At 34.5% G+C, this 24907-nt stretch overlaps 1 protein-coding gene across 1 annotated transcript in view; it reads right to left on the bottom strand.

Annotated features, from left to right (window-relative positions):
- Positions 1-16171, bottom strand: part of LOC134538444 (WD repeat-containing protein 26) — a 103435-nt gene extending 87264 nt beyond the window's left edge. Inside the window, exons 1-2 of the mRNA XM_063379771.1 lie at positions 15723-16171; positions 2482-2581 (exon numbers count right to left, since the gene is read on the bottom strand). Of these exons, the coding sequence (XP_063235841.1) occupies positions 2482-2581; positions 15723-15931 (309 nt within the window). The 5' untranslated portion in view covers positions 15932-16171. The remainder of the gene's footprint in view (positions 1-2481; positions 2582-15722) is intronic.
- Between the last annotated feature and the right edge of the window lie 8736 nt (positions 16172-24907).

The raw sequence follows: 24907 nt of genomic DNA, 5'->3' as shown, positions 1-24907 counted from the left end.
AATTACTAAACTAAACACTACAAATGAGGTGAAAAATGGCATTGCATTTATTAACATTTAGTAGGAAACCTTACTGTTGGTCTAAACAATCTTTTAAGACTAGGTTTGATTTATATTCTCAATTCTTAAATTATTTCTGTATTTCACTGAATTTGCAACTGGCTGATATGATTGAATTTAAAATACAGGCTGTGACAAAAGTGGCTCCTTCCAAGCAACCAATCTTCATCAACCTTTGCTGTTAAACATATAATATATTAAATATTTTGTAAAATGCATTGAATTTTCGTGGAATAAGATATACTTTCCTTGCAAATTAAAAATGAAAATACAAATGAAAAAATACTGTACATTTCTAAATAACAGGAGAACAAAATCATTAATATCTGTTTCTGACCAGTATAATACAGGATCAGCTTTCACACACTAACCTTTGCTGTTCCTTGTAAAACTGTTCTCATAAAAAGCAGAATGTGTCACATACTATGCAGATAATATTATTAAGTGATTCGTGCACCAAGTATTTTATACAAATTGCACACACCTTTGTTCAAAAATCCACATTGTATGCTAAAATTGATATAAAAACCTGATACAAAATGTCGCACTCTCAACCATTCAGGAACACAACAAGGAAACATTTCAGTGTTGTAGCCAGAATATACATGTATTTAGATAAACTGCAATATATTTGGTAGCATGGAATAAAAAATTATTATATGACTATGAGAGAGAGTATGAGGATGTCATCCCCTACCCCCTTGCATACCAAATGTACGAGGGTTGCCTGGAATGTTTCTGACCTCAACATGAAGATGGTAGCACTCAACAACAAAATCTGGAGAATGTGTTTGCACATGCTTTTGAATGTACTCTCTGAAATTACAGCAATTTTGGACACACAGTTTTTTTTGCATGAATTGATGCACCTGTTCTTGTGAAAAAAAAAGTTCAAGTATTGAGCTGTCATTAAATATTTGTTTTTGAAAGGCAATACGCCTATGCAAATTAAAGATGAGTTGGACGCTGTGAATGGGGACCTTCAGTGTACCAATATTTAACAACAGTTAATTTTGGGGAGCTGAATTTAAAAGTGGCGGTACCAGCTTGAGTGATGTTCAACGTTTGGGACGGCCAAAAACTGCAACTGCAGACAATAAAATTGCTCAAGTTCATCAAATGGTGCTAGACAACCATTGAATTGAGGTTAGAGAGAGAGCAAAAGTTATAAACATGTCCAAATAACGTGTTAGTCACATACTGAATGAAGATTTAGGCATGAGAGAGCTGTCCATTGTTGGATACCACGTCTGCCCACTCCGGACCAAAAACGAGTCGAATGAACATTTCCAAAGCTCTGTTGGTACATTTTAAGTGCAACAAATCAAGAGTTTTGGCACCAATAAATTACTATAGATAAAACTTTAATTCACCTTTTACACTCCAAAAACAAAAACACGAGTCAAAACAGTGGACTGTGAAGGGGGGAATCAGCTTCAAAAAAAGCAAAGACTATTCCTTCAGCCGGAAAAGTGATGGCAACTTTTTTCTGGGATAGTCCTGGAGCAGTTTAACTGATTATCTTGAAAAAGGAAGAAACATTACTTGATAAGCTGAAGGCAGAAATTGCAGAAAAATGGCTACATTCGCAGACAAAAAATTTTTTTGGTTTCACCAGAAAAACTTCACTATGTCACACCTCAGCGGTTTCATGGCGAAAATCTACGAATTGCTGTTTGAACTTCTTGACTATCCTCCTTACTCACCAGATTTAGTCCCACGTGACTTTTTTGGTTCCCTAGGCTAAAAATTGTGCTTGGAGGACAGAGATTTTCTTTTTAATAAGGATGCCATCACACATATTTGCAAAGAAATACGCTGGCTAAAAATTGTGCTTGGAGGACAGAGATTTTCTTTTTAATAAGGATGCCATCACACATATTTGCAAAGAAATACGCTAAGTACTATTTGGACGGGTTAATGAGGTGGGAGTAGCGCTGAGAGAAGTGCGTAAAGTGGTAGGTTCACTCGCCTTTTATCTACGCGATCCGGGTTCAATTCCGGAACCTGAATTTTTTGCAAGTAGTAAACGTGAGTCGGACACCCCCATTTCTCCCCAACTCATTTAACTTGTCAATGCTGTTAGTTTTCCAAAGAAGTATTTCTGGGAAACCTTTTTATATAACTGGAAAATTTTTTTACAGAACATCACAAAAAAAGTTTTTTTATCAACTTTTTTAATTACAAACAGAACTAAATGAAACACACAAACACGCTGCCCTTTACCAACTGATAGGACAAATAAATTTCTGTTTTAACAGTACCTACCAATCTTCAGAAAACAAGTTATTGTCTAATGTACATTAAATTATCTTCAGTTATTAAATGATACATTGGCGATGGAAAATGGGAGCACCGGATGCCGCTCCTCCGGGGCGCAGCCCTGTGACCCAACAACTCGAGGCCCCGCCCCGCCCCTACCTTGCTCCACTCTCCATCCATGACGTGCTGCCGGAACTTGGCGGCCGCCGGGTGGTCCAGCCGGCACCCCGACTCCTGCATCAGCACGTCCGCCGTCCGGCTGCAGCAAAAACACCAGTCGGCTCAGGGTGCGGCACAGGCCAGGGCCGTGGGCCACCCCGGGTTCACCCCGGCGGGAGGCGAAAAGTTACAAGTCTAAAGCTAACAGAACACATGGGAAAACCTTTTACAGTAAGGCAGTAAGCACAGAATACATTTATGGTTATGGCCACAGTAACATTTGCAGTCTTTAATTTTGGTTTTTATATAGTTGTATCTATATAAATAAAAATGTAAATGTTTATTCGCTCGTTCAAAATCTTAAATCTCAGAAAGTTCTTCACCAATTGCGTTCAAAGTAAAAAAATAGATAAAAATATAAATAAGTAGATTTGTAATATTTTCATTGCTATAGTATGACAGATATAGATATATAAAGGAGTGAAATCTCTCTCTCTCACTCTCTCTTTATATATATATATATATATATATATATATATATATATATATATATATATTACAAAAATCAAATTGATTGAACAATTCCATCCAATGCATACTGGGTATTAACTAGTATTAAATAAAAAGGAAAGGGCCAGAAAAAATTACTTGTCCCCGGGCCCTTGATTTCTCTTGACTGCCCTGGTGCAGGCAACTTCAACACTCTCGACTGCACTTCGCTACTAAGTAGGCGGGTGATATCTGGAAGCCTGGTTTAAATTAGGCTTTAGCAAATACTATTTTTTTTTTTCATTTGAATTTAATTTTGGATCAAATATAAAACTATTCACAAAAATCAAATATTTTTTTAATCAAATACAAACATGCAGTTAACTTTTTTTATTTAATTTCACAAGTCCAAGAAAAAATATTGCATAATAAGTAAAATTAAGACGATAGAAACATTTATGGAACCATAATAGTGTAGTGTAAAATAAAAAAAAAAAATCCCTTTCGGCACAACCGACAGTCGTAGGTAGATTTCGAAGTACCTATTTCTTCTGGAAATATTTTGGCAAATTCTATAAGCTTCTGGAACATTTGAAGAACTTAATGGAAATAACATATTTACGTTCTCGAAAATTATAAAATGATTGATTAAATATTTACTCATTTTACATGCAGCGAAAATATTACGACTATTTCTAACACAATGTATCCATATTTGAAAAACTTAAAACAAATTTAATATTTTATGCCAAATAATTAATTAATATATGCCAAGTTATTATTTAATTTTTTTGACCTTAAAACAATATTTTTCATCCCTTGCACTAATAACATAGTCCTATAACATTATCTTTGCACCACGGTTTAAAATAAATTCAAATGAATATGATACTAAGAAATGTTGAATTTTTTTTTTAATTTCAACCTGTTTTTACAGTAATAATTTGTTTTATGAAAAATTGTTTCAGTTTAGGATCTATACAATGAATTATAAAGGATTTGATAGTAAATCTATTTTAAAAAAATTAATGATCTTTTTTTTTACTTTCAAACCTTGTTACTTCCACCCCTTGTAGTAATGGTTGGTTAGATAAAAATTTATTTTAACAATAGCTTTAGTCAATATTTAAAAAGTTAAACAAAAATAAGAATGGATACGGTAGTGCACATGGTAGGGAAATTTTATTTTCTTATTCCAACCCCAGGTTTCTTCAACCCCTTGCCATAATGGTTTGTTTTATCAAAAATTGTTCCAGACAAAAGTTTTACATAAAATTATAATATTTACAAACAATTGAAACGGATATGATGGTGTGCCTAATAAAGGAGTTATGAATTTTTAGTCATTCAACCACTGTTTATTCCACCCCTTACAGTCATATAAAAAAAATTATTTCAGACAAAAAAGGTAGATAATAACTCAAGTTTTTACAATAAATTAGAACGAATTTGATAGTGTACATGGTACAGAAATTAAGAATTTTTAAAAATTCTACCCTTGTTTTTTTTCAACCCCCTGCAGCAATTGTTCATTCTATCAAAAAAGTTTCGGACAAAAGTTTTAGATAATATCTTTAAAGTTTACGAACAATTTAAATTGATCTAATATATGCATCTTAAGGGAGTTATGATTTTTTTTAACTTTCAAACACTGTTATTTTCAATTCCTTGCAGCAATGGTTTGTCTTATCCAAAATTGTTTCAGACAAAAGATTTAGATAAAAATTATAAGATTTACAAACACTTTGAATGAATTTGATGGAGTGCCAACGAACAGAGTTATGGGTTCCCCCCCCCCTCCAACCCTTGTTGTTTCCACCCCTTGCTGTTGTGGTTGGTTGTATCAAAAATGTTTTTAGACAAAAGTTTTTGGTACTGCTCCTACAAATTATAATATATTCAAACTAATGTGATGTTCTCCATATTATGAGAGTTAAAGTGATTTTTCGGTTTTTCAAACAACCTTCCCAATTTTCGGAGATTTTCTATGTTTATATTTTATGTATCAATTTGGAAGAGATTTGTGAAAAATTGCGGCAGTGATCATGTATTTTCTTAAGCCAATAAATTTTAAGTTTGAAAGTTGTTTTGTTGAAGCAAATGAGTATATACATAATAACACAACATCTTTAATAATTTTTTTACCAAAATCACAAATTATTTTTAGCATATAAAAAATTTTTCATTAAAAAGTTTTTGTGAGTGAGTCCCACGTGCTATATCAGTAATGTAAAATCAAAAAAATAATTTGAATTGAAATATCAAATTCAATATTAAATTATTCACAAAAATCATATACTTTTTTAATACTCGTAAACTCCTAGTGAAAATTGAATTTATACTAGTCCAGGATAGTACCTTGACCATGATACTTTTCACGTTTCAAAAATAAACATTAATTTATTACCCTTATTTGAGGGTGGTTTAATATTTTATCAAGCTTTTGGATGTATTGTGCCTACTGCATTACTACACACCTGGGTGATGGTTGTGGATAAAAATGCAAATGCCCAGAAAACAAGCTAAAAACAGTCAATGTAACATGTTAAAAGCATAGACAGCACAGAAAATTCTGTGGAAGGAATTAGAGAAATATTGCAGCACAGATGGACAAATTCAGCTGTCCACATTATCTGTTTAATGTCGTTTTTGGGCTTGTATGTTTATCGCTGTGTTGTCCGGGGGGGGGGTGTTTTTTGTTCGTGTTGCAACTGTCTCGCCGATGTCAGCACCCTGTGTCCGTCTGTGCTGTAATTTTCTGACTTCTTTCTTATACTGAATCTTCTAAGGTGTCTATGCTTTTAACATTTGACATGTTTTCTGTGAGTTTGCCAATTTATCTTTTTTGTTTTTGATTATGACATACAATGTAAAGAGCAATGGCATATGTCCAAAAAAACATTACACATTTCAAACCCATACTCTTGAAATAAAAATATTTTAAACAGGTAAAATAAAAATAAAAAAATCACAAAGAAAAACATTATGAGCAATGATATAAACTGGAAACTTGAACAGAATTCTTGTGATGTGAAAAAGTATAAAGAATTTCAGATTCTCATCTATCTTCAAAATAAGAGTCATAAACATTTTTTTTTAACCAACGGCAAAACAAACTAGTTAACTATTACCATCTCAACAGTTTTCATTCTAGCTGTGTACACACTTTCTGGAAGCAAACATTTTCACAGGTAAAAAAATACCTTTATACCAATTTTAATTTAATATGGAGCAGCTATATGCTTTTCCCAAACGAAATTTCCTCTTCCTTGAACATAATGTTATTGCCGATCGTAAAGACCTCATTATGAATATTACATGTGATGATATCAACAAGTTTAGTCACCTTCTGAGGAGCTATGTTCAGCACGAAGGGTTCTGGGTTCAAAACCTGGGTAAAACATGCAGTGTGTAGCTATTTTAACTGTTGAGTTTAGTTTTCAAGCCAACCCTAAAATTGCCAATGGACATAAAAATTTATGGTGTTTGCCTAAGAGGTTGATCCTCCAACGATTATAAAATATCCACTGCCAATCAAATTGGTGAAGGGTACTGAACTGCAGGAGTACTGTGCTTTGAACACAAAAAATGCTGATTGTGCGAGAGTAACACACAAGTAAAGAACTTCAGAATTAGATGCCGAAATCATAGCTGCAAGGCCGCAAACAAAAATTTTCAAAGAACATTTCATCCCTACACAACTCTGAATCCTGAGATTAACGAGGGTTGTATGAAAAGTTTCTGACTGCAACATAAAGATGGCAGCACTCGTCAACGAAAATTGGTGTATGTGTTTAGTCATGTTTTGGAATATATTGTCTGAAATTTCAGCATTTTGGACGTGAATTTTTTTTTTAACCATCGTTTTCGTGAGTCGATACCCATATTTTTGTGATAATGAAAAAAATGTGTATCGAAGTGTCATTAAATATTTGTTTTTGAAAGGCAATACGCCTACGCTAATTGAAGACAAGTTGGACGTGCACAGCGACTCTGCGCCATCATTTACCACAGGGATTTTCGGGCAGCTCAGTTCAAACATGGCCACACCAGCTCGGGTGACGATGAACGTCTGCGACACCAAAAAATAATAATAATAATAATAAAATAATAATAAATTATTTTGGAAAAAGAATAACATAACTACGCATCATTAGTTGACAAGCTGAAGGCAGAAATTGCAGAAAAATGTCACATTTGCAGAAACAAAAAGACTGTGTACTTGTATTAAATTTGACTGTTCTCTGAAGCAGTACCACCGGTACACACTTCACATCTGTCACTTGTCAAGCAATGTTTACTAGGCTTCTGTGAAACCTGTTATTTTTATTTTGAATTGACTATCATAATATTCACGAATATCAAATATTTTTGTAATCAAATTTTAAGATACAGAGAAAATTTATTTTTTCCACACTTCACAAGAGTTCAAGAAAAATTGATCCGAAATAGAGTCAAATAAAAAAAAAGAACCATTACAAAGAAGTGAAAGATAAAGGAAATTTAAAAAAAAAACCTTGCAATGGATTTTCTTAAACAATTTTAAGTTTCAAGCAAAGTTGTTTTGTTGATCTGGTTACATACATACAATAGATAATTATTAATACTTTTAAATCATAATCATTGATTATTTGTTAAAGTGTCCGACATGGTGTAGGCATATCTATTGGTAAAAAAAAAAAAATAATAAAATTGAAAAAACGATTCTATTTGAAATGTCTAATTGAATGTCAAATCATTCATGAATACTGAATATCAAATTATTTGCGAATACTGAATATTTTTTTTGGTAATTCGCAGACCTCCAATATTTCATGATACTGGCAACCCCATATGAAATTGTTTAAAAACGCAGTTTACAGATCAACAAAGGCAGAAGGATACTAGACAATAGGCACGGCTTTCAAGAACTGTCAAAGTTAAGAAAACTTATGCGAGACAGACTATACCAGGTATTCTTCTGTGCTTGATAACCTCAGCTACCAAGAGTCTCTAGAATCACCACAACTGTCTTTACAAAGAGCAATATGACACAGAGGTCAATAACAATTCACACTAAACTAAGTCCCCTGTGAAGTCAAAGGCTTCCAGGAGCAGTATCGGGTGTTCGTTGTCTGACGTAGCTGCCGTGCAGTCATGGTTTTTTTTTACGTTAGTCTGTAAATATCGAATAAAAATGTCTGAGCTATTACATTCAGAACACCCATGATAGTGCGGAGGGGCAGGCGGGAAACATCACTATCTGAAACGTTGAAAATAATAATTAACCGTCGCCTACTTCGGCTAACACTTCAACTTCTCCTTGCTACTCTCGAACAGTAGTTTTGCACAATCCATCCTACAACTGCGTGTGTGTGCACTGCTAACCAGGATGTTATCTGCACAGCTATGATTGTGCTGTTGCATGTGGACCTCTGTGTGTCGCCCTAGTGGGTTAGTCATGGTGCAGTATCCGGGGGTGGAAACAGGACATACTCCTGGCAGCAGGGGCGTAGGGGCATCCGGAACACCCTCTTTCCAAAAAACACCGGGCAGTTCACTGGCGAAGCTCCCTCAAAAAAATGTTTCAATGCTCACGGGTAAATATGCTTTTTTCAGCTATACAAATACTTTACTACTCAATAAAACTGAAATAAAAAAAATAAAAAATTGGGACATCAACTAATTATATATCAGAATAACAGTTCTGAGATTTCCCGACATTAAGCTTATTTGTCTTAATAGCTACATACTAATAACTAGTCCAGATACTAGATCCACATTAAGTTAGGTATTAATAACAAAGTATCTGTCTTTTGTAACTATTTGAAATAAAAAAAAAATTGCCCAAAATTTACTTCAGAAGTTATTTCACCCAGTGTCTTAATATTTTGGAAAGAGAGAGAAGGGAGGAGGAAGTGAAGTGGGAAGGGGAGACAAATATCCTGTCAACACCTACCCCCCCCCCCCCTCCCCTGATCCACTTCTAGCAATTTCCAACAGTGTTGCTTGATGGGTTTCGAACCATGCATATGAAGGTTTGCCATTAGCTTCCAAACTATTTTATGTGGAAGTATTCTTAGAATGTTTGTTTGTATGTCAATCATTTCCAGAATTTGACACGTATTTCATAAGTATAACTATTACCAGAGACCATTAAAGAAAATGTGGCTTCATTTTAATATAGTCTAAAATTTTGCTTATGTGATTGCTCCACAGTTTATGTGGAGGGGAGACTTTCAATCAAAGGTAAACACATCTCACAAATGATCGACCAATGGCCAATGACCTAGGTAATAACAGTATTGCTGAGGTCTCAGAACCCAAAAATATTTTGAATCCCTTAACTGCTGCAGTTTCCCAGCTAAAGAAAGACACACTGTCTAAACGACCAACTAAGAAGAGCTGTAACCATCGTTAAAAGTCACAAAGAAAGTAATAAGAAAATGGTTAAGTAATACTTATTAAGAATTTTACGATGACATGTGACCACTCCATGTACAAAAATATAGACTTCTCTATTAGGTGCCTCAATAAATATATAAAAAAACTTTGCTCAATGGTGGGTCAAAGCAATGCACACACTATGAAAATCTGCAAACTTCAACTGTCTGTATTACGTTAGTGAGTTAAAACCTGTGACATCCGTTTAGGGCTTGTTTGTTGCCCTCAGCAATAGGGTTTTGTATTGTTGAGAACAGAATCCTAAAAATGGACAGTTTTAAACCAAACGCGATTGCAATGATCCAGATAGTCCAAAAGTCTCACACATCTAAGAGCTGCTTCAACCAATGGTATTCTAGCTGTTTGTTTCGCAAGGTAAAGTTAGCACGGGACTCAGTTGCGCTAGAAGTTTCTACAGCTTGAGAAATCAACTGTTGATCAACATTTGCTGGACCCCCTTCCGCCTGCAACCGAGCCCTCTCGAGCAAGGGAATGAAAAATGAAAACACAACTGAGGACAACACACCTCCAAACAACACCACAGTTCACTACATAATCAAGAATACATTTTTAGTTTTTGGAGAATGTTAAATCATTTAACACCTTAAATGCAGGACTGACAGACTAAATAAGGTTCCCCACACTTGCCAACTCAGACGATTTTCCTGCGCTGTTTCTCAACTAAAATAACTCATATTACAAACACTGAAACGACTTGTTCACTAACAACTCTGAAATAACTCGTGATATTAATGACTTGAAATAATATAAACTAATTAAATACATAAATAGAAAATAAAAAAAATTGTTATGATGGCAATGGCAGCAGCCCAAAACCCAAACAGTCACTTATTATTACCTTCAGATCAATTAGCCAAATTATGCTTCCGAAAATACCTCATCCACTTTATGGACTGAAAAATAACAGCCATACTACGAAATTCGATGAATATATCCAAACATCACTACTGAAACAATACTTTTACGAGTTGTGGAAGTTGTAATAAAAAGCTTATTCTAAATAAAGTGAGTTTAAAATTTTTGAATGAGAACAGTTTAAAACTATGTTAGCCCGCTATTATAATTTATCCTCTGATACGTGTATTTAATTACATAAATTAAATGACACTAACATTAAAAACAGAATTTGATAACATTGAATACTGAAAATTACAAGGTTTTTAATGTGTAAGGGAAAAAATAAAATTGAATTTGAAGATTAAAAGAACTACCATTTATTGACCTTAATTTCAATGATGGAATGCATCATCATGAACTCAAAAAATAATATGTATTAATATTTAATATATTGGAACATTATAAAAATCTTACATTCCATACTGTCGTTTGAAATAATGTTTTAGTGTGATCTGGTAAAGTAGGTATTTTTTAATTAAAAGTTGTACATATGATAATAATAGTTAGATACTATATAAAATAATTACAATATCACTCAAAAAATATATAATTTTAACCAAATATGCACACAAAAATACAACCATCAAAAAGATTTTACATGGAATAAAAACAAGATTAAAAATATTGTTGTAAGTCAACCTGTAATTAAGTTTAATTTTTTTCCCCTTATTTGTGATAATGCAATGACAAAAATTTGATATGTAACGATAGTAATATTATAACTTATAAATTTTTAAGTGAGGATGGGTTGATACAAAAATCATGATAGCATTCATAAAAGAAACAATACTTTATTTTAAAGTATTAAATTTAACATAAATTGTTTACAAAATTAATCTACCTATTACTATAAAGTTTATATTGCAATATTACTGTCCTTTCTAAAATTGTGAGATAGTGGCAGATTTTTTAATGGTAAAGTTTTATATATTATGCCTATCAGCAATTTATTTATTGAGGTTACATGAAATAGCCTTGTAGATGAAAAATTCATACTGCAACTAGCCACTCAATCCTAGTAAGGCAAAACAACTAATTTGAAAACTGGAGGGCAAATCAAAAGTAGTATGCATTAATGTGGAATGTGAATAGATGAAATTATTGGTGAAATTATTCTTAGTATGCATTAATACTGAATGTGAAAAGATGAAATTATTGGTGAAATTATTATTAAGAAGGGCTTTTGGGCATGTTAAGGTGTTACTTTTTTTATTTATATTTTATAAAAGGGCACATTAAAAGCATATGAGATATAGATTTGTAAAACTATGTTAATCACATTAAATAGTAGTAATTATGAACTTAAAATTGGTTTCGTCTATTCATCAAATCCTAACTCTTGATTTTGTGGCCATAAAATATACATTCTTTATATGCTGCACAGGAAAATTACCAACAATACTACTATAAGTACTTATTTGCCAGTCAAGAGTGGCTGTATAGCAGGCTTTAATTAAGTTAAATGTGCATTGTTACAAAATAAAATATTTTCCAAAGGATAGTTGAAAATGTTTGTGTTGTTACCAACAACTTAAAAATTATTTCCTTAAAATAAAAAAAAACAAATTTAATGATTATCTAGCAGAGGAATGGACTAAAAAAAAAAAAAAGGCCAATAAAAATCTGAGAATGCATTTCTGAATATTTTATAATACCTAATTCTGTAAAACAGCACTGTGATATTTTGAGTAGTTTAGAAGTTTTAATGTTGTGGTTAGGTTAGCTACATTATTTTCATAGGTACTAATTAATCATTATGTACAAATACAACTGACTTTACACAGGAAACCTTAATTTTATGCAAAAATCAGAAAAAGGGGCAAAAAACTAACCTCGGAAACATATATTTATGAAATCAACTACCAACAATACAAAATACGAAGAATTATTAAATAACTTACCTTTGCAATGACTTACAACTGCACATATCAACATTTCAGACAACATGCAAACATTTTGCTATAACTATTCAATGAATATACTAGGTCCTAAAAAAAAATTCTGTCACAAGTATAGAGTTGATGAAATTATGGCTTTATACCATTTTACGGAAGGTTAAAAAAATTAGTTCAAAAGTCAAAAATGCATTTTCGGATTTTTATTTGTATTTGCGAATATACCCCTCCTCCTAGAACATTCCTTAAATAGATATGTATAGCTTACCTTTGGTAATATTCTTACAGCACAGCTTTTTCGTGAAGTAATAATAAAATTACAAAAATACATTTCTCAAACACAGAGAGTTTCTGAATTCCTACTAATTTCTGAGAAATCACCATTTATAATTTACTTTACAATGCGTGTGCATTGATGCGGTCGTCGTGTGGGTCTGTGTGTAAATAATTTGGAGAAATTGAGTTAAATGGCAAAAATAGTTATTAAATTTGGTTAGCTTTCTTAAAATTACTTCAAAACATTGTGAACGGTCAGTTGGGATAGGCCTACTAGGTAAAAAGTTTTGTGTTGCATATCCAAGTATACCTCCTGATCATAATGACATGATAATACATTGATCCAGAGGTACATGATGCTTGCTGTTTTAATTTAGTACATTTAAAGATTCTGCCATAAACGAAAAATTTGATGTAAAAATGAATCATTGCATTATAAGATCAAATAAAAATCTAATTATAACATTGTATAATATTTTTGTTCTTTCAGGATCTTTCAATGTATTAAAATTAAAACAGCAAGCATCATGTACCACAGGATTAATCATATCGCCGGTAATTATCGGACATTGCAGCTTTTTTTAACAGAAAGAAAAAAATCTGAAAACTGGTTTTCATACAATACACACGTCCTTAAATTTACCATGTGGGATTGGTTTCTAATTCCAGCTAGTTTGTGAAAAAAATTAGGTAGTTTATAGCTTAGATTACTATACCAGCATCCGGCATCGTGGCTTCAAGGAAAGAAAAGTAAATAAAAACTGAAAATATGTTTTAAGTACTAGAGACGTCCATAAATTTACCCTGTAAAACATGGTTCCTTAATTCCTAATGGTTCATTAAAAAATAACATTTTAAAGCTTACATTGCAATACCTGTGTTTTCACACTGCTGTTGCCAGTCATTGTTTACCCGCAATCGTGTATCTCTGTTTAGCACAATTGTAGCCAACTATGGAGAATTAAAAATATGCAAATTTTTCCATTTCATTAATTGAAGTTTATCCCTGGATCTAAAGGCTTGATCCGAATGGCATGATCCTGTGGTACATGATGCTTGTTGTTTTAATTCAGTACGTCGGAAGATCTCGTACATAAAAAAATATTGTCATATAATAATGAATTATGATTGTAGGTCGAATAAAAAGATTTTTTTTTTAACCTACAATTATAATTCTTTCTTATTTCACAATTTATTTTAGGTGCAGGATTTTCCGACATACTAAACTAAAACAGCAAGCATCCTGTAACACAGGATCAAGACAACAGGATAATATCAGGATCCGGGGATAAACTTGAATATGTGAAACACCAGCCATAACGAACACAGAATATACAACGGCTGTAATCAAAGAATTCCCTGGAAAGACTGCAAAATTCAATATGTCAACTACTACTGTGCACAGCACGTATTTCTCACAGAAAATAGATGACGTTAATAATTCAAATTAAATTTTAGGATCCCATTAGACTTGTTCATTAAACGTGACTTAAAATAGTACGTACTTTAAATACAATTTAACAAAACAAACATTTAGTAATACAATTACATACTTATTCTAATAAAACTACAAGAAATACAACCATTAAAAATTCTTTACAACTGCAATACGGTCGTTATTTAAACAAATTTCACTATTACAACACCTACCAACATTAACAAAGTTCTCAAAAAAAAAAACCCACACAGGTAAACATACACAATGCATGTCTGCGATTGCATGAATACATAGGTATTGTCATGTATACTGTAAACTTACTTTTTCACAAACCAGTAGGAATTAAGAAACCTTTTGTGCAGGGTTAATTCAGGAACGTCTCTAGTATATGGAAAACATGTATTCCTATTTATCGCAGGTAAAAACGAATGGTGCTGGCAGCGTAAAAGCACAGGTATTGTAATGTAAAATATAAAATTTTAATTTTTTCAAAAACTGGTACAAATTACGAAACAATCCCTTAGAAGTAAATTTAGGGACTTAAGAGTGTGTGACAACCGATTTTTTTCTTCCCGTTATAAAAAGCAGCTATGTCTTATAATTACCCTAACGGTTAGCATAGCTACATTAAAAATAATGTAAAATATTTTTAATGGTTGCTTAAAATAACCAATTTAAGTTGTAGCCATCCTGACCTAATCAACCATTCACATGATTTCACAGTATTTTTTATGTAGTTATACGAACCCAACTAACCATCCACATTGTTTTGGAGTATTTATAATGTAGCTAACCTAACATAATTGACCGTTTTCACAATTTAACTAAAGCTCTCCAAATCATAAACACACAGACCCACACGGGAAAGGAACAAAAGGTGGCTGTATCACTGCACCGGTATTGTAATGTAATTTATTAATTGTGACTTTTCAGAAACCAGTATGAATATAGAAAAACAGTTTACAGGGTAAATATTGGAGTTTCCCTAGTGACCAAGAGAAGTATTCTTGGAATTTTTATTACTTTACAGAAAAGCTGGTTATCTTAGTTATATTACCTTATGTTTTACACTATCAATTAAGAAATATGATAAATGAAGAGAAGTACCGTCTGATGTTTTTATATATAGTAAAAACTAGGTTTAACTTAGGACTAATATAAATTTTTTCAGACATACAAATTAATTGTTTAAAGAGACTCAGTAAACTAAATTATTATATAATAAAGCTGGTTTACAAATTATTTAAAAAAAAAAAAAAAAAAAAGCCTGAGTGCTCAGACTCAGAATGGTTTTGTTGAGTTTTTTTTTTTTACTTCATGTGAAAATGCAAACAGTGAGGCAGGGGAAAATCTGGTGCGCACATATAACAATGAGTGCACGGAAAAATTGAATCTAACCAAAAACCATTTTTGACAGCTCTTTGTTTAGTAAATGACAAGTTGAGCACAATTATTACACATTGATAAATTGCACTTCAACACAAATAACATTTATGTAAAAATGTAAAAAAAAACTTTAGTTTGACGGTAAAATGTTCGTTTGGTGAACTTTCTATCATATTGATCTTGCCTACTGCAAACGTTAACAGCATGAAACAGCTGTAGCATCAAACAGCTGTAGTAGTAAACAAAAACATTCACACCGTATCAGGCTTGAAAGGATATTTGAGAAGCAAAACCTTTCACGAAGAACTTATGCACATCACGAGAGATTAGCAACTAACACAGCCCTTCGACTATAATAAATTACTAATAAAAAAAAATGGTTAAGATATTAAAAAATATATATATTCACGACATACTTAAGCCCTATTGCTTTCAAATGCTGGCCAATAAGCCGCACAATGTCTTGATTTGTCTTGTCTATTGTACTGGAGATATTTCCATTTGGTCCCCCGTTAATTGCGTTAGTGTCATTCAAGAGTTCGGTGCCATTCTGTTGACTAGACGACTCTTCATGGTCTTCGGACACTCCATTGCGTTGCGTGCAGCCATTTGCTGCCTGCTGCATTGTATCGTCCACAAGACGGGATTTTTTACGCGGTGGCGGAGCAAGCCCACCGTCGTCAGACTCTCCGCTTGAGGCCAGGCTTGCTAAAGGGTCGCCGTGATGAAATTTCGCAAGGCACACGATAGTTTCCGAAGAAATTTTGCGTGCACCCAAAACCTCACACAGACTACACACACTACGATCTACAGCTGAGCTGAGCAATGTTTAGGTTGTGACGTCATAAACACGACCAGACATTGACTGGCCCTATATATCAAACAGAATTGAGAGTACAAAACCAATTGTTAGATAGCGCCACAAACATACAAGTTAGTATAAACCAACAGCAAAAGACAGCGCATTATTTTTCAACTTTTTTTTAAACTTAATAACTAAATGGAATTCGTTTATTTCAAACAAAGCTTTTGCACTTACTTTGTTGACAGTCTGCATTACTGCTATAATATTTTTGGTTTGAAAGCGAAAAGGAAGTTTCAGTTTCTACGAAAAAATATAGAATTCTAAATGTTCTCGAAGTTGAACTTTGATGAGTATTGAAAAAATATTTAACTCAAAATTTTGTTGATGTTAAATAGCATAAAATAGTGAATGGGATTGCCTGGAGACTGATGACAAGTTTTCCACAATCCAGCTCGCAGACTATCTCAAGGCGTTAATTTCATTTAATTTATTTGTATCTAAGAACTGACTTAAGATCGCATGCAGAAACTTTTTCTATGCAGAAACTTATCATGTATTAATTTAAGAGATAGGGTGGTAAAAGCAAAATCTCGTTACCGCCAATCAAAAAAAAAAAACCTAACTAAATATTTTTGTCATAGATTATTGGCACGAAAATGTTTTGAAGTTGGTTACAGTACGATACCTCCATGGGTTACGGTGATTTTAGTTTCTAAAAGTGGCGACAGTGTTTATGTTTGTTTTTGTTGCTGGTTTGTGTATCAGCGAAGGATTTGAAATAAGTATGGTATAATAATAGATAATGAATTTTTAATTGAGGTAAGTGTACGTATAAGTAGGACGTGTAAAAGTGAATCAGGTGTGAAAATATATGCGCATGTTTGGTAGTAGCAAGTTTTAGTTTATAATTATATGCGACCAACAGTTTTAAACGCCACTAACCTCACTCCATTTATTTTTTTAAAAATTAAATAAGCCTCGCTTTGGCCACACACTAGGCTTATGCCTACTCTACATTCGCAACAGCACGCAAACAGCATGTAAATAGTACAGTTGCACACGCACAGCACAGAAGTCGAATGTGCTTTTTGCACACAATCATAACAGTTTACTTCTCGTGAGGTATTTCGGCATTGTTTGGCGGCAAGGACGCTAAGGGCGCAATTTTTGTTTCTACACAGTTCAAGGAGCGATGTGTGACTGCTGAAAGTGAGGCATTACAGATGTCCTGCTTGCAGTTTGGATGGTCACGGACATAAGCGTGGTTCAACATGCGAGTTTACATTTAGGCACAAATACAACACAACATCACGTGTAAATTTCTCGACGTAATGAGGGTGGTAGTTAAGACCACGGTTGGTGCAATGTCCAGGCGAATGGCCCTTGGAGTCTGTTACATTTACACTTACAAATTTACACATAGAAGTAGCATGCAGAATGTCTGCAGCATAGTTATACATAATTAAAATACAGTTTCCAGCTTAATACCTGGACAGAGGGCTGTAGTCCTACAGCCATGTAGGTGGTACACTGCCCGTCGCAAAGTCCCACGTTAAATAACTCGTTAGAATGTTTAGGTGCACTTTCAGCCTGTAGGCGGCCCTGTGAGAGCTAAACTGAAAAGGAATGCGGCTAAGTACGATGTTACTGGAAGCCTGAACCACCTCAGGGTCATGTGCACAAAGGAAAAAGCTGAGAATTACTTACTAACCGAAACGCCTCTTGGTAGAGGCTGAAATGATTAGTTAAACAGCCAGTGGATAAAAGCTGGGCCGAAGGGGGCCAGCTGCAGAGTTGATGGAAACAAATTCATAACGATTAACTATTGTAACAGTGCTGGTAAAAATGGTGAAGGCTCTGTGGTTTGCGTGTATATCCGGCCCCGATGCTGAACGAGATCCAACTAACTGCTGCCCCAGATAGTGCCGTACACCAGGGGCCGTCTATAGCGCACAAAGTGCACATAGAGCAGGAGACAAGTCAGGCTATGTCTGGAAGTGTTGCTCAGAGAAAAATGATTATTCATTTATAAATAATAAATGGTGTTGCGCGCGCAACACATCTCTGTTACTCTCACAGCTTGCGTTTAAAATTTACAACTAAAATCTAGGCAACCTGGATTGGATCAACTTTTTATCTAGGCAAACTAATACAGTTAGATTCAGAATAAAATAAGCTTTCATTTTATGTAATATACGATTAAATAACTGATGAGAGTATATCAGTAACCTGCTTATACCTGGCAACTCCACAGTTGCGCAGAGGGGGAAGAATGCAACTTGTACTTTTTCAATTCTTTTGGGTAGGTATGTTCTAATTTAATAAATTTTATTAAAAATTTAATTATTTAATTATTACCCGCACGCAATTCAACTAGGCAACATATTCGCAATATGTCAATGTGTACATTATCTATCATTTATTTCTTTATCACTAATAAATGATGGGGGTATAAATGTCTTATACCGGATCTTAGACTATTACAGCCACGCAGGGAGGAGGAAGCCACATGACAACACTGGCCAATCACTACACACCTCTTACGTAGGCCTACTAGGACACATCAGTACACAGAATACATTACCTTACATGTAGGCATGTCTATAAAAAAAAAAAACAAATATACAAATCCTTTCTGATTAGCTAGCCCCAATAACCTTATAAATTTACAACTTCCTGTGGGAGTTAATACCTGCAATTTTTCCAATCATAAGAATATATACAAAAAGCACACAAACATCTCAGTAACTGTCAGGAAAATTGTTGCAGCCAATTCGCACGTCTGCATCTCGTTCTTTCTTTTCCCCAAAACACTACCCGTTGTCCTAGAAATGTTGCAAAAATACTATGAATTACACATGTAAAAATTTAGTTATACAGGATGCTACAGATGTTGAAAACTGGGAAAATAGGGGAAAGTCAGGCAAATCACAAAATATTTCTATAATTTTTTCTTGTGGCAGCAAAATTACACTGAAGATACCATTTCTGCCAATATTCAGGCACCTCAGAAACTGCTCAAACGTTTACTTATCACAAAATTTTGTTGATTTTCCGTTTTCTGAAACCCTGATATTTTTACTCTAAACACAAAGGGGGTGAACTAATTTCCGGATGCTTACATGCAAGTTTGATAGCCTACATTTGATAGCTTTAGGTGAATCTGTAGCAATTTTATTAAAACACGTGTATATATCTAAAATGGCATTAATTAACTAAGGCATTTGAAAGCACATATGGTTCATATGTCTTTCCCCCCAAAAAAAGCAATACAAGTGAGCCGCGGAATGATTTGTCTCTGGGTCAGGGAAACTTGTCAATTCAGATCTGGAAAAGCTGTAATTGTTAAGGCATTTGGAATTTCAAGCTCGTAGCAACCCTGTTATAAAAATAACTTTTAAATTAAATAAAATACATCAAATCACACATAAATAGTAACTAAGTCAACCGGGTGAAAATTGTTAAAAGACTTGTTGAAAGGCTTTTGTAAGTAAAAATAATTAGACATCAGAAGCTATTATAAAAATGTTCAAGACTGTAAAATACCAATACAGAACTAGATCACCATGACCTTGAACCAGGTCGTTACCACAACGCAGAAATACCATAATGCCGAATGTCAAAATTGACCACAACGCCGAAATACCATAACGCCGAATGTCAAAATTGACCACAATGCTGACAGCTAGAAAACTGCTGTGTACCACAACGCCGAAATAACAACTGTATGAATTTGTGTGTGTTTCTTAAATGTACCTTAATGCCGAAATACCACAATCAAACCTAACCTTACCTAACCTAACCTAACCTAACCTAGCGTAATATAACCTAACCTAACTTAACCTAGTCTATCCTAGCCTAGCCTAACCTAACCTAACCTAGTCTAACCTAACCTAGTCTAACCTAACCTAGTCTAACCTAACCTAGTCTAACCTAACCTAGTCTAACCTATCCTAACCTTTGTGGCAGTCCTGCAATGACATTTTTCGGCGTTAGTGTATTTCGGCGTTGTGGTACACAGCAGTTTTCTAGCTGTCAGCGTTGTGGTCAATTTGGCATTTTGGCATTGTGGTGGGTCCCCCCTTGAACCACTCAGGTGAAGTTAGATTCGAATCTCAGATTCGTTTTCCAGCGCGTACCATAATTATAGTGCAGCACGATAAAACCGAACGAAAATGATCCACGGCTTCAGTGCAAGAAGGACATAAAGAAATGATATGGTAAATGTGCATTTAACAAGAAAAATTATTTATAAACATCTGTTTCTGCCTCTTTTACAGCCCCCCGAACTTGGCACTTTTAAACACCCATAGGTAAAAATCGCCAGGTTTAAGGTGATTTAAAATGAAAAACGAATTTTCTACCCTATCACGAATAACACCACCTTAAACTACGCTACTCTGGGTACAACTAAGTATACCAGATTCAGATTCATATCTGTTTCTGCCTCTTTTACAGCCCCCCGAACTTGGCACTTTTAAACACCAATTGTTCAAAATCGCCATGTTTAAGGTGATTTAAAATGAAAAACGAATTTTCTACCTTATCACGAATAACACCACCTTAAACTACGCTACTCTGGGTACAACTAAGTATACCAGATTCAGATTCATATCTGTTTCTGCCTCTTTTACAGCGCCCCGAACTTGGCACTTTTAAACACCCATAGGTAAAAATCGCCAGGTTTAAGGTGATTTAAAATGAAAACCGAATTTTCTACCTTATCACGAATAACACCACCTTAAACTACGCTACTCTGGGTACAACTGAGTATACCAGATTCAGATTCATATCTGTTTCTGCCTCTTTTACAGCCCTCCGAACTTGGCACATTTAAACACCAATTGTTCAAAATCGCCATGTTTAAGGTGATTTAAAATGAAAACCGAATTTTCTACCTATATACCAATAACACCACCTTAAACTACGCTACTCTGGGTACAACTAAGTATACCAGATTCAGATTCATATCTGTTTCTGCCTCTTTTACAGCCCCCCGAACTTGGCACATTTAAACACCTATAGGTAAAATCGCCAGGTTTAAGGTGATTTAAAATGAAAAACGAATTTTCTACCTTATCACGAATAACACCACCTTAAACTACGCTACTCTGGGTACAACTAAGTATACCAGATTCAGATTCATATCTGTTTCTGCCTCTTTTACAGCCCCCCGAACTTGGCACATTTAAACACCAATTGGTCAAAATCGCCAGGTTTAAGGTGATTTAAAATGAAAACCGAATTTTCTACCCTATCACGAATAACACCACCTTAAACTACGCTACTCTGGGTACAACTAAGTATACCAGATTCAGATTCATATCTGTTTCTGCCTCTTTTACAGCCCCCCGAACTTGGCACTTTTAAACACCAATTGTTCAAAATCGCCATGTTTAAGGTGATTTAAAATGAAAAACGAATTTTCTACCTTATCACGAATAACACCACCTTAAACTACGCTACTCTGGGTACAACTAAGTATACCAGATTCAGATTCATATCTGTTTCTGCCTCTTTTACAGCCCCCCGAACTTGGCACATTTAAACACCAATTGGTCAAAATCGCCAAGTTTAAGGTGATTTAAAATGAAAACCGAATTTTCTACCTTATCACGAATAACACCACCTTAAACTACGCTACTCTGGGTACAACTGAGTATACCAGATTCAGATTCATATCTGTTTCTGCCTCTTTTACAGCCCCCCGAACTTGGCAAATTTAAACACCCATAGGTCAAAATCGCCCAGTTTAAGGTGAATTAAAATGAAAACCGAATTTTCTACCTTATCACGAATAACACCACCTTAAACTACGCTACTCTGGGTACAACTAAGTATACCAGATTCAGATTCATATCTGTTTCTGCCTCTTTTACAGCCCTCCGAACTTGGCACATTTAAACACCAATTGGTCAAAATCGCCATGTTTAAGGTGATTTAAAATGAAAACCGAATTTTCTACCTTATCACGAATAACACCACCTTAAACTACGCTACTCTGGGTACAGCTGAGTATACCAGATTCAGATTCATATCTGTTTCTGCCTCTTTTACAGCCCTCCGAACTTGGCACATTTAAACACCAATTGGTCAAAATCGCCATGTTTAAGATGATTTAAAATAAAAACCGAATTTTCTACCTATATACCAATAACACTACCTTAAACTACGCTACTCTGGGTACAACTAAGTATACCAGATTCAGATTCATATCTGTTTCTGCCTCTTTTACAGCCCTCCGAACTTGGCACATTTAAACACCAATTGGTCAAAATCGCCAAGTTTAAGGTGATTTAAAATGAAAACCGAATTTTCTACCTTATCACGAATAACACTACATTAAACTATGCTACTCTGTGTACATCCAAGTATACCAGATTCAGATTCATATCTGTTTCTGCCGCTTTTACAGCCCCCCGAACTTGGAACTTTTAAACACCAATAGGTAAAAATCGCCAGGTTTAAGGTGATTTAAAATGAAAAACGAATTTTCTACCTTATCACGAATAACACCACCTTAAACTACGCTACTCTGGGTACAACTAAGTATACCAGATTCAGATTCATATCTGTTTCTGCCTCTTTTACAGCCCCCCGAACTTGGCACTTTTAAACACCAATTGTTCAAAATCGCCATGTTTAAGGTGATTTAAAATGAAAAACGAATTTTCTACCTTATCACGAATAACACCACCTTAAACTACGCTACTCTGGGTACAACTAAGTATACCAGATTCAGATTCATATCTGTTTCTGCCTCTTTTACAGCGCCCCGAACTTGGCACTTTTAAACACCCATAGGTAAAAATCGCCAGGTTTAAGGTGATTTAAAATGAAAACCGAATTTTCTACCTTATCACGAATAACACCACCTTAAACTACGCTACTCTGGGTACAACTGAGTATACCAGATTCAGATTCATATCTGTTTCTGCCTCTTTTACAGCCCTCCGAACTTGGCACATTTAAACACCAATTGTTCAAAATCGCCATGTTTAAGGTGATTTAAAATGAAAACCGAATTTTCTACCTATATACCAATAACACCACCTTAAACTACGCTACTCTGGGTACAACTAAGTATACCAGATTCAGATTCATATCTGTTTCTGCCTCTTTTACAGCCCCCCGAACTTGGCACATTTAAACACCAATTGGTCAAAATCGCCAAGTTTAAGGTGATTTAAAATGAAAACCGAATTTTCTACCTTATCACGAATAACACCACCTTAAACTACGCTACTCTGGGTACAACTGAGTATACCAGATTCAGATTCATATCTGTTTCTGCCTCTTTTACAGCCCTCCGAACTTGGCACATTTAAACACCAATTGTTCAAAATCGCCATGTTTAAGGTGATTTAAAATGAAAACAGAATTTTCTACCTATATACCAACAACACCACCTTAAAACTACGCTACTCTGGGTACAACTAAGTATACCAGATTCAGATTCATATCTGTTTCTGCCTCTTTTACAGCCCCCCGAATTGGCACATTTAAACACCAATTGGTCAAAATCGCCAAGTTTAAGGTGATTTAAAATGAAAACCGAATTTTCTACCTTATCACGAATAACACCACCTTAAACTACGCTACTCTGGGTACAACTAAGTATACCAGATTCAGATTCATATCTGTTTCTGCCTCTTTTACAGCCCTCCGAACTTGGCACATTTAAACACCAATTGTTCAAAATCGCCATGTTTAAGGTGATTTAAAATGAAAACAGAATTTTCTACCTATATACCAATAACACCACCTTAAACTACGCTACTCTGGGTACAACTAAGTATACCAGATTCAGATTCATATCTGTTTCTGCCTCTTTTACAGCCCTCCGAACTTGGCACATTTAAACACCAATTGGTCAAAATCGCCAAGTTTAAGGTGATTTAAAATGAAAACCGAATTTTCTACCTTATCACGAATAACACTACATTAAACTATGCTACTCTGTGTACATCCAAGTATACCAGATTCAGATTCATATCTGTTTCTGCCTCTTTTACAGCCCCCCCGAACTTGGCACATTTAAACACCAATTGGTCAAAATCGCCATGTTTAAGGTGATTTAAAATGAAAACAGAATTTTCTACCAATATACCAATAACACCACCTTAAACTACGCTACTCTGGGTACAACTAAGTATACCAGATTCAGATTCATATCTGTTTCTGCCTCTTTTACAGCCCCCCGAACTTGGCACTTTTAACACCTATAGGTAAAATCGCCAGGTTTAAGGTGATTTAAAATGAAAAACGAATTTTCAACCTTATCACGAATAACACCACCTTAAACTACGCTACTCTGGGTACAACTGAGTATACCAGATTCAGATTCATATCTGTTTCTGCCTCTTTTACAGCCCTCCGAACTTGGCACATTTAAACACCAATTGTTCAAAATCGCCATGTTTAAGGTGATTTAAAATGAAAACCGAATTTTCTACCTATATACCAATAACACCACCTTAAACTACGCTACTCTGGGTACAACACAGTATACCAGATTCAGATTCATATCTGTTTCTGCCTCTTTTACAGCCCTCCGAACTTGGCACATTTAAACACCAATTGATCAAAATCGCGATGTTTAAGGTGATTTAAAATGAAAACCGAATTTTCTACCTATATACCAATAACACCACCTTAAACTACGCTACTCTGGGTACAACACAGTATACCAGATTCAGATTCATATCTGTTTCTGCCTCTTTTACAGCCCCCCGAACTTGGCACATTTAAACACCAATTGGTCAAAATCGCCAAGTTTAAGGTGATTTAAAATGA

Source organism: Bacillus rossius, chromosome 13 (genome assembly GCF_032445375.1).
Source record: "Bacillus rossius redtenbacheri isolate Brsri chromosome 13, Brsri_v3, whole genome shotgun sequence".
Lineage (NCBI taxonomy): Eukaryota > Metazoa > Arthropoda > Insecta > Phasmatodea > Bacillidae > Bacillus > Bacillus rossius.
This window is presented reverse-complemented; position numbering and strand designations above follow the sequence as displayed.